Here is a 15,070-nt window from a genome sequence, read left to right as displayed (position 1 = left end):
GTCGGGGACGTGCGGTTCGGGGGCGGTCCCCGGGGAGGACTCCGGGCCGGCCCTGCTGGGAAGTCTCTGTTCCTGTTCGATCCCCCTCCTCCGCCACGCTGGCGGGGGGGCCCCGTGGTGTTCCGTTGGTACTCCCCCATCGAGTTCCGAGGGACCCGGGTGTTCACCCATCGATCGGCCTCGGCGGCGAGCTTCCGCGGCTTGGTCAGCTTGCTGTCGAGGAGGTGCTGTCTCAGCTCGATGAAGCAGTTGTTGGAGAGGTGTTCCCATACAATGAGGTCGAACAGCTGTTCGTAGGGGGTGACCTTGCTGCCCTTGATCCAGCCTTCCAGGGCTCTGCTGAAAAAGTCTACGTATTCCACCCAGGTGGTACCGGGGAGCTTCTTGCAGTCCCGGAAGCGCTGGCGGTACATCTCTGAGGTGAGACCATAGCGGGTGAGCAGGGCCTCCTTCATATGGTCATAAGATGTCATCACTGCATCTGGGAGCTGTAGCAGGGTGTCTCTGCCTTCGCTGAGGAACCGTCCCCATAGGCCGGCACCCCAATCTTTTCGGGGTACCCGATGGGCGGTCATGGCGACCTCGTAGGCCTTGAACCATTGTTGGATGTCGTCGTTCTTGTAGTACTCTGTGACGACATCCTTGGGGATATGTACTTTCGCCTCGGCCGGCGGGTGGGTGTCCCTGTTTCCGGGGGTGCCGGTCTCCCCATTCTTGGATTTAATTTCAAGTTCTTTAAGGCCCCGCTCATGCTCGAGGGTTAGCCTCCTCTCTTCCAGTTCTCGGTGCCGCTTTTTCTCCTCTCTTTCTTCTTGCAGCCGCAGTTGTTCTAGGGCCAATTTATTTTCGGCTAGTAGGAGTTCGCCGTCCAGGCGGAGTCGGGCGAGCTCCAACTCGTGGGTCCTGACCCTCTCCCGTTCTCGTAACTCTTCCGGGGAGAGGCCGGTCTCCATGCTGGTTCTCCTCCCATCTGCCGGTGCTGCGGTTGGTTGCTGGTGCGCGTTTGGCACCGGGTTTTCTTCGGTTTGGGGGGAGGCCGCTTCGGACTCTACCCAGGCCTTTAGGGCTTCTTGCAGGTCCTCTTTTGTGTTTAATCCGGTGGTCGCGATGCCTTTGTCTTTACAAAACTGTTTTAGCTCTTTATGGATATATTCCTCCAACCGTTCTTGTTGGAACTCCGCGGTTGGGGTGGTCTCTTGGTTGCCCATGGTCACTCTGTGTCTGGGTAGGTAGTGGGTGAGTTACTCGCTGTACGGTTTGCGTCGGGCTCGGATCGCACCGCTGGCCACCAATGTTAGAAGGGCGCTCTCCGGGGAGTCAGAGGGTGTCGGACTGACCACCCCGAGAGCCACCGTTCCATAGGAAAGTAGCCGAGCGCCGCTGAGAAGCCTCCTGGGCGAGGTCCTTCCCCTATGATCGTACCAGCCAAGCACCCCCACCACCACAAAGGGACACAACACGGGTATCAATTCTCACAAGTCTTTATCGGTAGTAAAAGGCAGGTTTCTGTGGCAATATTTACAGGCGGATCGAGGGATCCCAAAGAGTCTCGGGGTCGTTCAGGGACGGGGTAGCGGGACAGTCTCAGTACCAGCCTGGTACGGGAACACCCTGCGCTCAGCTCTCAATCCTCGAGCTGGGGGGTTCCGGGAGCCGGGACGTCGTCCGCAGGGCTCGGAGGGTTGCCTCAATGAGGTCGAGCCGCGACGAGGTCAGCAGGGCTCCGATGGTTACTTCTGCGAGGTCGAGCCGCGACGAGGTCAGCAGGGCTCCGATGGTTACTTCTTCGAGGTCGAGCCACGACGAAGTCAGCAGGGCTCCGATGGTTCCGTGAGGGTCTTCTTCTCAGCAAGGGGGAGCCGCGACGCAGTCAGCAGGGCTCGAGTTCCAAGTTCCAGGCAATGAGTCTCTCTCCGTAGGGTCAGCCGCGATCCGATCAGCAGAGCTCTCGACTCCAGGATACAACTGCCATCCTGGTTTTGGGCTGCCCCAGATATAGGTCTGGAGCCCTTTGATGTCCGGACCCTCGCACCTGGGGAGGTCGGAGGGGCCGGGAGAAGAGCGTCCAGACACCCAGCGGGGGGTGGAGCCAGCACCCAGGGAGGCCGGAGGGCGATCGCACCCAGGCGTCGGGGGACGGCTGGAGGCCCCATCGAAACTCTCCTCCTCTGGAATCTGTGGAGTGGCCACTCGACCCCCTCCGGTCAGGTCTTGGCGCCTTGAGGTCAGGGCTTCGCGGGGACCTAGGCCGGGGGCGGGTCGCGTCGCGACGGCTGGAGGGTAGCGGGGTACAATCCAGGGGGACCCCGAAGGGTTCGGGTAGCCCCCGTTTAGTCTGGTAGGAGGGTTCGGGACCACGCCACGAGGCCGGGTCCAACAATTCCCATAGCAAATACCATGCACAGTGTTTCTATGTATGCCGACGACCTTTTAATATATATCAGAGACATCACTGAGGATTTAACACCTATCTGGGCCACACTGGTAGAATTTGCAGAAGTCTCCGGGTTACGCATAAACTGGGAGAGGTCCACGGTGTACCCGCTGCACCCGAACCTTCCCCCCCGGGTCGTCAGGCTAGGAGACCAAACCATCGCTTGGAACGCAGAGGCTCCCTGATACCTCGGGGTCCGTCTCTATCACACTCCGGCCGACATTTACGACGGTAACCACCGTAGGGCTCTGGCTGGCATCAGATCTTCGGTAGGATTCTGGAAAAATCTCCAGTTAGCTCCAATTGGCCGAGTGGCCATTGCCAAAAGGATAATGGTTCCGTGACTATTATACTACTTCACGAACTTGCCAATAATCCCGCGCAGAACCTTCTTTCAAGAATTAGACGCACTCCTCGGCTCGCTGATATGGGGGACAAGTAGACATAGGATAGCACTAGCTAAGTTACAACTACCCACCACACAAGGAGGACTGGCCGCCCCATCCTTCGAATCCTATTTCTTAGCTGCACAACTGCAGTGGCTCTCCTACTGGACAGTGGGCAGACACATAGGGGAGACACACATCACGAATGGTCCCGTGCCCATTCCGGAACTCCGGCGACTACTCCTACTAGGCACCAAACCAATCCGTACATATCCCGTACAGGTAACAGTGGCACGCAAGTGCATGCAAAGGATACACCGTATGTCGTCAGGGAGGCCTCCATATTCCCCCCTTCTTCCACTGGTCGGATGGCCCAAACATGAACACTGCTACACACCTAACATGTTACATACATGGACAGACTGCGGCATTACTAAGGCGGAGTCGCTATTTGAGGATGGCCAGCTCAGGCCCTTCCATCAACTGATAGAGGAATATGATCTCCCTGCCGGTCAGTTCTTACTCCACTATCAACTGCTCGCAAACTATCGTCGTTACCATGATCTCTCGACAGGTGAACCACCCACACACACGGTCGTACACACAATATTACACATGGGAATGGGACGACACTTGGTCACATGGATCTATAAAGCCATCAGGGAACTCGGGAACAGACCACTAGAGACCCTACGGGCCACCTGGGAAGAAGAATTTGGCCAATCTCTACACGATAAAGAATGGGAAAGAGCTCTTGAGTACCCTAAGAAGGTGTCTTGAAACGAGCGATTCAAAAATATACAGTTCGATATCCTACACAGAGCGTACTTGACACCAGCACGTCTCCAACGCTTTTACCCCGACACCCAGTTCTTATGCCCCAGATGTCAATCGCAGGCGGCGGATTCCCAACATATATTCTGGAGCTGAACCACATTACAATCATACTGGCAACACGTTCATAAGTCATTCAAGGATTCACATATCTGAGTACATAGGAAGCCTGTGCGTTGGGTATCTATCAGAGGAGGAAACAGCACAAAGTGCCCCTCTGATTTGTCTCACTGGCCATTTTATTAGCCAAACGGAACATAGCCATGCACTGGCAGTCCCCTACAGGCCCTCCGATTGCTGCATGGGTGGGGGCGGTATACAAATGGGCACTAGCGGAGGAAGAAACATTACGGGAAGAAGAGGTGAAAGGAACACAGAAACACCCTGTATCACTAGACTGGGCAATCCTACTGAACCAATTCAAACAATCACTAACCCATGACGACCCGGAGAGAGTCCCTCACACACCACGAGACACACAGTCGCAGTTGCAGGCCGTGACCACGGATATCAGATCCCTCGCAGTGCACAGTTAAAGTCACTAGGTATAAGGGCCAGGCTTCCCGCCTTAAGCGCAAGCTGGACCCCTAGGAATAGACCGACCACAGGTCCCGTCCCCCCCTCGCCCCTGGTAACTTGCGGAACCACCGTTCACCGAGTCACATGCCACCCTAAGACCTCATCTGACACCTGTACCCTGAATTCCATGAGCGCCCCTCTCCCAGTTTGTTCTTTCACCCCCCAGTTAAATTCAGCAATTCTCCGTAGAAAGGTCTCAACAGTGACTAGAAACTCGACTATTCACCGCACAAATCACAAAGCATTATGATATCAATACAAGTAAATGTGTTCTGAAGAATCGCGATATGATGCACAATGTCAATGTTTAAAAAAAAAATACATGGCAGGACGGTCTCGCACTGCAGCGTAGATGGCGGGGTCAGCATTTCGCTATAATTTATTCTGCCTTCGCGCGGGGAGTGTTAATATGGATTAGGGCGGGGGTGCCTTTTCAGCCTTTGCAACAACTGATGGACCCAGAGGGGAGGTATGTGATGGTTGCGGGTCGACTTAATGGCAGGGATATAGTGCTGAGCAACATATATGCAACCAACGCGGAGCAGCCGCCTTTTTTCATTCAGCTGTCTGGAAAATTGGCACCATATCTGACTGGGTCGGTGATTATGGGTGGAGACTTTAATTCTGTTCCTGACTTAACCCTGGATAGGTCTCATCCCCCTCTTCCAGATGCCCCTATTCATAAGATTTCTAAGGCAGAAGGGATTGGCAACATAGATGGGGGTTAGCTGATACATGCAGGGTACCTCACCCGGGTGTGCGCGATTATTGCTTCTTTTCAGCACTGCACGAACTCCATGTTCGCTTAGATGTGTTATTGTGTTCCCCAGATATTTATGCAGCAGTCAAGTATAGTGAGTACCTCACTCGAACAATCTCAGATCATAACCCGTTACTCCTACGGATACATTGGGCCCAAACGTATCCCACAATACCGACGTGGCGTTTAGCCCCAGAACTGTTAGAGGACCAGGCCTTTTGTGAGGTGGTGAGGGATGGCGTTACCTCGAGAATACTGGGACGGCATCCTCAACTGCTGTGGAATGGGATGCCTTTAAGGCTGTGCTACAGGGTCATTGTATTTCCAACATGATGGGGGTGCGTAAGAAGTTCTTACAGGACATAGAGACTGCGGATCAGCGACTGCGCGAGGCCGAGCAGAGATGATCCGGAAAGGCAGCAGTTTACTAGAAGCGAGGGAGGTGGTCGCCACGCGGGTTGAGCGGCTGCTCTGTTTCGATTATAAAAAAAAATGTAGCACGCGCTCATGCATGAGTGCCACAAATGGGGACCGTTGTTGGCATGGCTGACCAACCTGCTAGGCGGGGTGCAGTCATTTTTAGAATTATGTAGCCCATCGGGGGAAATTTGCCATACCCAGCAGGAGATTAATAACCAATTCCTTGCGTAATATACGGACCTCTATCGGTGCAAAGTGACGCCAACTGATGCTGCTCTTGGGGAGTTTCTAGCTGCAGCTGCTCTTCCAAAACTAGATAGGACAAAGGCAGAGTTGCTAGGCCAAGATATAACACTTGGGGAAGTTTGGGGAGCAATTAAACATATGGTGCGGAAGAAGACTCCTGGGGCGGATGGTCTACCGATTGAGTTTTATTTGACTTACATAGATCTTTTGGCTCCCAAATTAGTAATACTTTATAATGGAGCAAAGCGCGCAGGACAGCTGCCTGTCACCACTCGCGAGGCCATTATTATCCCACTTCGGAAACCAGGGAAATCACCATCGGATAGGACCGCTTATCGTCCACTGTCTATGCTGACTACCGATTATAAGATCTTAAGTCGGATCTTAGCGTCCCGGCTGCTTCCGCATAAGATCCATTGAGTTCACAGTGACCAGGTGGTATTTATCTCAACTAGGAACACAGCCATCAATGTGAGACGCCTTATTCGTGTATTGGTAGCTGAGACTTATCCGAAAGAGGCTGCCGCCATCCTATCAGTTGACATAGAGAAAACATTCGATAGTTTAGAATGGCCTTATTTATTTCAAGTAATGCGTGGGTTCGGCTTGGGAGATGCTTTTGTTGATGGAACAGCGTTGTTGTACGAGCATTCTACCGCTCGGGTGAAAATGGGGAGGCTTGATTTCGGCCGCTTGCTTTGTGGGCCGTGGGACGAGGCAGGGCTGCCAGCTCTCCCCGTTGTTGTTTGCCCCGGCCATGGAGCCCTTAGCAGCCAGGCCAGGGTGGGGCAACGATATCCGGGACTCTGTGTGCAGGGTCAAATCCATTATATTGTCCTTAACGCCGATGATCTACTCATGTTTTTAGCTAATACTGGTGACGCGCTCGCCGGAGCAAAGCGGTTGCTTCATGACCTTGGCGCTGTTGCTGGACGCCAGATGAATTGGTCGAAGTATTGCCTATTCCCAGCTGCGCCAATGGCGGGTGTTCTTCCAAGTACGGAAGGGGTGCAGTGGCAACATCATTGTCTACCGCACTTGGGGACCCGAATTTATTATGCGCAGTTAGATTTCTTGGAAGGTAATGTGGGCTGGGACATCCAGGGCTTTAAAAGTAGCTTGGACTTTTGGGACACCCTACCCGTTTCAGTGGCTGGCCGGGTGGCCCTACTTAAGATGGTGACCCTCCCCAGGCTGCTGTACTATTTTAAAACCCTCTGGGTCTGGATACCGGCATCAACTTTTAAACAGCTCCAGTCCCTGGTCTGCTGGCAGATGAAGAGTGGCATTGAAAACCCTAATGCGGCCAAAGTCTGAGGGTGGACTGGCGGTCCCTGATTTCGAGACCTATTACTTGGCGGCTCAGCTACAGTGCCTCACCCAGGCAGTCGTGTTGGAATTTAGAGGATTGGACAACCAGGAGGGAATGCGGGGCTCTAGGCAAGTACTCTCTCGCATTATTTTGCAGCGACCGTTGCAGCTGAAGGCACTTACTCACTCACGAATTCAGGACGTTTCGGCTCTGTTGGAACAGGAGCCAGAAAAGAGCACAGATCGCGTGTCCTTATGCTCCTGAGATCCCTTTGGCCATGTGCACTGTTCTGCCGCATGGGGGCAGGTGGGCTGCATTGACCGACTGGAAGGAGAGGGGTCTGCACACACTGGGGAACTTGTATGAGGATAACGCCTTGCTTCCCTTCGGTACATTGCGGGACAGATACAACCTGCCTCGTGGGGACTTTCAGTTTAATTCGGCCCTTGCTGCGGCCATACAAAAGCATTGGAGGGAGGGACTGTCTGAATACACAAATCTCAATGGTCTGCCAGTATATAGTATTAGCAGCGGGCACCTTTAAGGCAGTTACCTGCCTATATAGGCGTATGACGCATGAAGCCATAACACCGTTGCTGGCACTGTGACAGAAGTGGGAGGAGGAGTTCGGTGAAGAAATTCCTGAGAAGGCGTGGGCTGAACTAGTAGAGCGGGCATGGAAAAGCACCAGAAATGCTCGTTTTCAACTGGTGCATTTTTTTTTTCTCCACCGGGCGTACCTCACCCCGGCAAAAATTAAAGCATATTTCGCCAAGGATTCAGCAATGTGCCCATGCTGCAATACGAAGGGTGCAGGTTTCTGTCACATGATGTGGGCCTGCCCCCAGCTCTGGATGTATTGGGAAGAGGTGGTTACGCTGCTGTGTCACATCACGGAGAGGGACATAGAGCCCACAATAGGTACTTGTCTACTGCACTGGTTCCCTCATACTTCTAAAAACAAGATCACTTGTAAGTTCTTGGACTTGGGCCTTCTCTTGGCTAAAAGAGATATTACTGCACATTGGAAATCCAAGAAGGGTCCAAGTGTTCAGAGATGGAATGCTGAACTCCTAAAATGCAAAAACAACAGTTGATGGACAGAATGCAGAACAATGTCATACATTCACCCCAGTACAGAGATCTGGGCCTAAATCCATCGTTTTTTTGCTCACCATGCCATTCCAGTTTGAACCTAGCCATATGCAAATCAGTCTTGACCCTGTGCCTCATGGGAACAGTCCAGCCCGAACTGCCAAGCCAGGTCCTCCCTGGACTGGAAACAAGCATCCTAGGACCGGTTTCGGGGTTTCTCCCCTCTTCAGACAGGATAGCTTGATTCCAGTGGCATGGAGAGCACGGGACTCACGTCTGAGCATACCCGTCCCACTCGGGGTGACAAATGCAAAAACAACAATCGATGGACAGAATGCAGAACAATGTCATACATTCACCCCAGTACAGAGATCTGGGCCTAAATCCGTCGTTTTTTTGCTCACCATGCCATTCCCGTCCATCACCACCCCCTTTTGTACCGCTTTGTTCGCCATAAGTTGGCAGGGTATGCTCAGACGTGAGTCCCTTGCTCACTTTGCCACTGGATTCAAGCAAGCCTGGCTGAAGACGGCTGAAATGCCAGGAACCGGTCCTAGGAAGCTTGTTTCCGGTCCAGGGAAGGCATGGCTTGGCAGTTCGGGCTGGACTGCTCCCATGAGGCTCAGGGTCAGACTGATTTGCATATGGCCATGTCTGAACTGGGTTGGCAAAGTGGCCTAAAGAACGGTGATGGATCAAACCCAGATCTGTTGACTGGGTGTGAGTGTTGGATTGGTTCTGATGCTCCGTCCATCACCACCCCCTTTTGTACCGCTTTGTTCGCCATAAGTTTTCAGGGTATGCTCAGACGTGAGTCCCTTGCTCACTTTGCCACTGGTTTCAAGCAAGCCTGTCTGAAGACGGCTGAAATGCCAGAAACCGGTCCTAGGAAGCTTGTTTCCGATCCAGGGAAGGCATGGCTTGGCAGTTCGGGCTGGACTGTTCCCGTGAGGCACAGGGTCAGACTGATTTGCATATGGCTATGTCTGAACTGGGGTGGCAGAGTGGGCTAAAGAACGGTGATGGATCAAACCCAGATCTGTTGACTGGGTGTGAGTGTTTGATTGGTTCTGATGCTCCGTCCTTCACCACCCCCTTTTGTACCACTTTGTTCGCCATAGGTTGGCAGGGTATGTTCAGACGTGAGTCCCTTGCTCACTTTGCCACTGGATTCAAGCAAGCCTGGCTGAAGACGGCTGAAATGCCAGAAACCGGTCCTAGGAAGCTTGTTTCCGGTCCAGGGAAGGCATGGCTTGGCAGTTCGGGCTGGACTGTTCTCATGAGGCACAGGGTCAGACTGATTTGCATATGGCCATGTCTGAACTGGGTTGGCAGAGTGGGCTAAAGAACGGTGATGGATCAAACCCAGATCTGTTGACTGGGTGTGAGTGTTTGATTGGTTCTGATGCTCCGTCCATCCCCACCCCCTTTTGTAATGCTTTGTTCGCCATAAGTTGGCAGGGTATGCTCAGACGTGAGTCCCTTGCTCACTTTGCCACTGAATTCAAGCAAGCCTGGCTGAAGACGGCTGAAATGCCAGAAACCGGTTCTAGGAAGCTTGTTTCCGGTCCAGGGAAGGCATGGCTTGGCAGTTCGGGCTGGACTGTTCACATGAGGCACAGGGTCAGACTGATTTGCATATGGCCATGTCTGAACTGGGGTGGCAGAGTGGGCTAAACACCGGTGATGGATAAAACCCAGATCTGTTGACTGGGTGTGAGTGTTTGATTGGTTCTGATGCTCCGTCCATCACCACCCCCTTTTGTACCGCTTTGTTCGCCATAAGTTGGCAGGGTATGCTCAGACGTGAGTCCCTTGCTCACTTTGCCACTGGATTCAAGCAAGCCTGGCTGAAGACGGCTGAAATGCCAGAAACCGGTCCTAGGAAGCTTGTTTCCGGTTCAGGGAAGGCATGGCTTGGCAGTTCGGGCTGGACTGTTCCCATGAGGCACAGGGTCAGACTGATTTGCATATGGCCATGTCTGAACTGGGGTGGCAGAGTGGGCTAAAGAACGGTGATGGATCAAACCCAGATCTGTTGACTGGGTGTGAGTGTTTTATTGGTTCTGATGTTCCGTCCATCACCACCCCCTTTTGTACCGCTTTGTTCGCCATAAGTTGGCAGGGTATGCTCAGACGTGAGTCCCTTGCTCACTTTGCCACTGGATTCAAGCAAGCCTGGCTGAAGACGGCTGAAATGCCAGAAACCAGTCCAGGGAAGCTTGTTTCCGGTCCAGGGAAGGCATGGCTTGGCAATTCGGGCTGGACTGTTCCCATGAGGCACAGGGTCAGACTGATTTGCATATGGCCATGTCTGAACTGGGGTGGCAGAGTGGGATAAAGAACGGTGATGGATCAAACACAGATCTGTTGACTGGGTGTGAGTGTTTGATTGGTTCTGATGCTCCGTCCATCACCACTCCCTTTTGTACCGCTTTGTTCACCATAAGTTGGCAGGGTCTGCTCAGACGTGGGTCCCTTGCTCACTTTGCCACTGGATTCAAGCAAGCCTGGCTGAAGACGGCTGAAATGCCAGAAACCGGTCCAGGGAAGGCATGGTTTGGCAGTTCGGGCTGGACTGTTCCCATGAGGCATAGGGTCAGACTGATTTGCATATGGCCATGTCTGAACTGGGTTGGCAGAGTGGGCTAAAGAACGGTGATGGATCAAAACCAGATCTGCTGACTGGGTGTGAGTGTTTGATTGGTTCTGATGCTCCGTCCATCACCACCCCCTTTTGTACCGCTTTGTTCGCCATAAGTTGGCATGGTATGCTCAGACGTGAGTCCCTTGCTCACTTTGCCACTGGATTCAAGCAAGCCTGGCTGAAAACGGCTGAAATGCCAGAAACCGGTCCTAGGAAGCTTGTTTCCGGTCCAGGGAAGGCATGGCTTGGCAATTCGGGCTAGACTGTTCCCATGAGGCACAGGGCCAGACTGATTTGCATATGGCCATGTCTGAACTGGGTTGGCAGAGTGGGCTAAAGAACGGTGATGGATCAAATCCAGATCTGTTGACTGGGTGTGAGTGTTTGATTGGTTCTGATGCTCCGTCCATCACCACCCACTTTTGTACCGCTTTGTTCGCCATAAGTTGGCAGGTTATGCTCAGACGTGAGTCCCTTGCTCACTTTGCCACTGAATTCAAGCAAGCCTGGCTGAAGACGGCTGAAATGCCAGAAACCGGTCCTAGGAAGCTTGTTTCCGGTCCAGGGAAGTCATGGCTTGGCAGTTCGGTCTGGACTGTTCCCATGAGGCACAGGGTCAGACTGATTTGCATATGGCCATGTCTGAACTGGGGTGGCAGAGTGGGCTAAAGAACGGTGATGGATCAAACCCAGATCTGTTGATTGGGTGTGATTGTTTGATTGGTTCTGATGCTCCGTCCATCACCACCCCCTTTTGTACCGCTTTGAACTCCTAAAATGGGCAGAAAGTGAAGGCACAGTTAGAGTACAGTTGGCTCGGCGAGCGAATAGTGAGAAAGCTTTGGAGACAGCAAGTGCTTGGAAAGCGTTAGTAATACTGCTGAAAGACCTGGAGGTTGATCAGGATGCGGACTTCCCAGCTGAGGATTAGGCTATTGTGATCTGATCAAGGAGTATTTACTACTTGACTACCTCTATTTGGGGTATTCCTGTGTTTTTCTTTTCTTTTTTTTGCCTCTGACAGCGTTGTACTCCCTGCTACTGGTTGCAGTTTCTCTGTAATGTATTCTTTTGGTCTACACCTTGCCTTTACCATAATTTTAGAAATGTGTGATACGCTGGGGAGGGGGGGGTGATTCATTTTGTGGTTTTGAATGTGTGGCACAGGTGCTTTTCACATGATTTTCATTGATAATTGGCCTTTATTGAAAGGACTGCTTTTGATGCTTTTGCTGATTGTTGCAATTAATATATTGGGGAACGCTACACGATTTTGGTTGCATATGGCTTGGTCAAGAATACCTGGGTGCGAGCAGGGTATGTTGTTGTTCAACCAGTACCTGATTGCCTTTTCATTCTGCACATGATGGAATGTTTTGTTTTGAAAACAATAAAATATATATTTTTTAAATAAAATAAATCAATACATGCTCATATCAATATGATGAGTATATCAGAACAGCTGAGATTAATCAGATCAATCCAATTTTTCCTTAGATTAAGGGAGAAAAAACTAGCATTGGTAATGCAATAGGTCTCTCATTTATGAGAGTTTGAGCTATTGTCAATGCAATAGCTTAAACTCTTGCAAATGCGAGACCTATTGCATTGCAAATTACCAACCCCCATGCAGTGCTTTCACATTCATGTAGGCCGTGCCCCCTGCATTAGACAAGCCGCGTCTAAAGTAAGTGTGCTTAAAGTAAGGGGCGTGGCCGACATTAAAGTGAAACCGCGGCATGGGGCACTTTGACAAAAAAAGCATCTGTTTGTCAAGTTGACAAACAGATGTTTTTTCACTTTAATAGCTGTGGGCACCTTGATTTAGATGGGGCTTGTCTTAAGAAAGGGGCAGAGCCGCATGGGCGCTAGTAAACAAAAATAAATAAATGAGATTGGCCGCTATACTTAAAGCGGACCGCCATTAGTAAATATAATCAAAACAAAAGCGTGCGGCGTGCTGCGACGTAGTGGGTAGTATTGGGGTAAATCATTAAACAAAATAGTGCGCACAGCCAAGATAAAGCAGACAGTGTAAAAAGACAAGTAAAAGGTCCAGTCGTAATGGGAGGTAACAAATGAAGATAAGGCGGTACCAAGGAGGGATTAACAAGCCTAATAACGATTCGGAAGGCAGAGTTTACAAAGGATAATGACACAAGGCAATTAAAAATAGTGGAGAGTGGGTGGGGCTTCAAAGCCATACTCCAATACTGCATGCCTGCCAAGGCTTGACCTAAAAATAACAAGGAAAGAGGGTACAAGGAGAACTGGGGGGAAAGGTCCTGTCTTGTTGATTCCACTAGTACAGTTGCCGGTTGAGGAGGAGATTCTTTAGTTGTTTCTTGAAGGAGGTGTTCATCCTGATATCTATTGGTATGGAGTTCCAGATTTTAGGGGCAGTGTTCGAGAATGTGCATGCCAGGGTTTTTTGTTTGTGCCCTGTAGGTGGTATGAGGAAAAGGGTGTTTGAGCTTCTCAGATTAGAACTGACCTGCCTTTCTGAGTTTTCAGGCAAGGAAGGCTGGTTTACCAGTCTGAATTGCTTTGTGAGTAAGACAAGCAATCCTGAAGCTGCAGCGAGTTTAATGATAAATAACTGAATCCAGGTTCTGTGGAAACATGAGCAAAGTGCATTAGGACTTCTCTTTCCCTCCCACTTCTACCAAGTCAATGACAGCCACAAAATGTATCTACTATAGAATTATAACCTACTCTGAAAACATCTGATATATAAGATTTGTAGAAAGGTAAGTTTACTTAATATTTAACATATTTTCATATTTCAGCTCCTTCCGCTCCAGTGATCAATCCACAAACCCACAGCTCAGCTACAGGAACATCAGTGAAAGTGTGCTGGAGCCTATTTTCAGATGATACAGTTGAAAGTTACCAGCTCTACTACAAACCTGTGAGCGACGACACACCTAGTGAAGCACAAGCCGGTAAGGAGGACCTGGTGCAACCGTTATGTGTAGTTATGGATTGATTCCTGTTGCATCACGTGTCATGGACAACTAACAACTCTTGGGTTTTATCCTTGACAATAAACGTAACCTCCAATATCAAATTTCTTCCATGGCATGGACTGCATGCTATCAACTCAGATTGGTCAGAGGTGTCAGGCAGATTATACTTCAACAAGACCATAAGACCTTAGGAGAAACCCTCATTCTCTCTAGACTTGACTACAACATCTTTCTCCATTCTGGCCAAACAGAACTCCTTTCGTCAATATTACATACAGCAGTTTGCTTTGTGTCTGGGGGCAAACAAAAAATATGTTATCACACCTGTACTTTAAGCTGACTGTTTCCCATTCTAAGCTCCGGCTCAATTTAAGATAGATTGCAAAACCTTGTGCTTGTCTGTTCAGATTTACTTGGCAGAAATCTTGAAATCTTGAAACTTTCTGGTGGCCAACAGCTCTTGTGCAGCTAAGTCTGTCACTTCCCCTTGAGCCTCGGGCTTTAATGAGTGATCTTTGTCCAATTCATTTAATGGCAGGGTACAAAGATTCTAGAATTCACATTCACTGGCCCTAGGCGCCCCTCCATTTTTTTTAACATTAAAAAAGGAACCGAAAGCCTTCCTGTTCCAAATGCATTTTGAGGATGGTCCTAAATAATCTCCAATCTTGAAATCTCCACTTGATAGATATTCCAGACCTCTGCACTGAACCATATGAATTTGTTACCTACAGCACTTAAATGCCCTTATTCCGAAATTGTCTCCTGTGTCATTTCTAGACATTTTTTTTCCTTCTTACTTTGCCTCTGTTTCCTTATCACTTTCATGTATTTTCCTCTACCCTCTCTGCCCCCTTATCAACGTTCCTTCTGAGTGCTGCCCTAACTTCCTACTAGCCATTTTCTCTCTATGTTGCCCTCCTATCCATTTGCTAGCTCTGCTAGCTTTTTTCTCTAGATGTCATCCTTTCTGTCTCTTACCCCTCTACCTTCATGAGGACCATTTCTTTTATCTTTTCAGTCTTTGCTTCTATAAAATACTATAATGCTCCACTTTTATTGATTGATTAATACTTCACTCACAGGTGTTCAATGTGCCTACTCTGCTTATTTACATTTCTACTACTTTAGTTATATTTGTAAAATGATTGTTTTAACGCAAGATCTTAGGGTCATAGTCTCACTTTTTAAAACTGCATAAGAAACAAAAAATACAAAACAACTGTTGCAATTTAGGTTATTGGTTGAGGTAGGTGAAACCTTACTCCAGCAGCAAGCACAAACTTCATTAGGGTGATACACAAATAAACCCCAAATTAACATGCGCTTAACCCTCTTGTAGCTTTGCACTAAGCAGTCAGGCTTAACTTAGAGGCGACATATAAAGG

At 50.1% G+C, this 15,070-nt stretch overlaps 1 protein-coding gene across 2 annotated transcripts in view; it reads left to right on the top strand.

Annotated features, from left to right (window-relative positions):
* The window catches only part of FSD2 (fibronectin type III and SPRY domain containing 2), a 674,971-nt gene that overhangs the window by 339,943 nt on the left and 319,958 nt on the right, over nucleotides 1–15,070 (top strand). For both annotated transcript variants that reach the window (XR_014978815.1, XM_085644270.1), the window contains exon 7: nucleotides 13,503–13,658. Coding sequence is in view for 1 of the 2 variants with exons in the window: in XM_085644270.1 (XP_085500396.1) it covers nucleotides 13,503–13,658 (156 nt within the window). In the remaining variant the exon portion in view is untranslated. The remainder of the gene's footprint in view (nucleotides 1–13,502; nucleotides 13,659–15,070) is intronic.

The sequence above is a fragment of the Triturus cristatus genome, chromosome 3_1, assembly GCF_964204655.1.
Source record: "Triturus cristatus chromosome 3_1, aTriCri1.1, whole genome shotgun sequence".
In the NCBI taxonomy this organism is placed as follows: domain Eukaryota; kingdom Metazoa; phylum Chordata; class Amphibia; order Caudata; family Salamandridae; genus Triturus; species Triturus cristatus.
The sequence above is the reverse complement of the archived record's forward strand: the minus strand, read 5'-3'. Positions and strand labels throughout refer to the sequence as shown.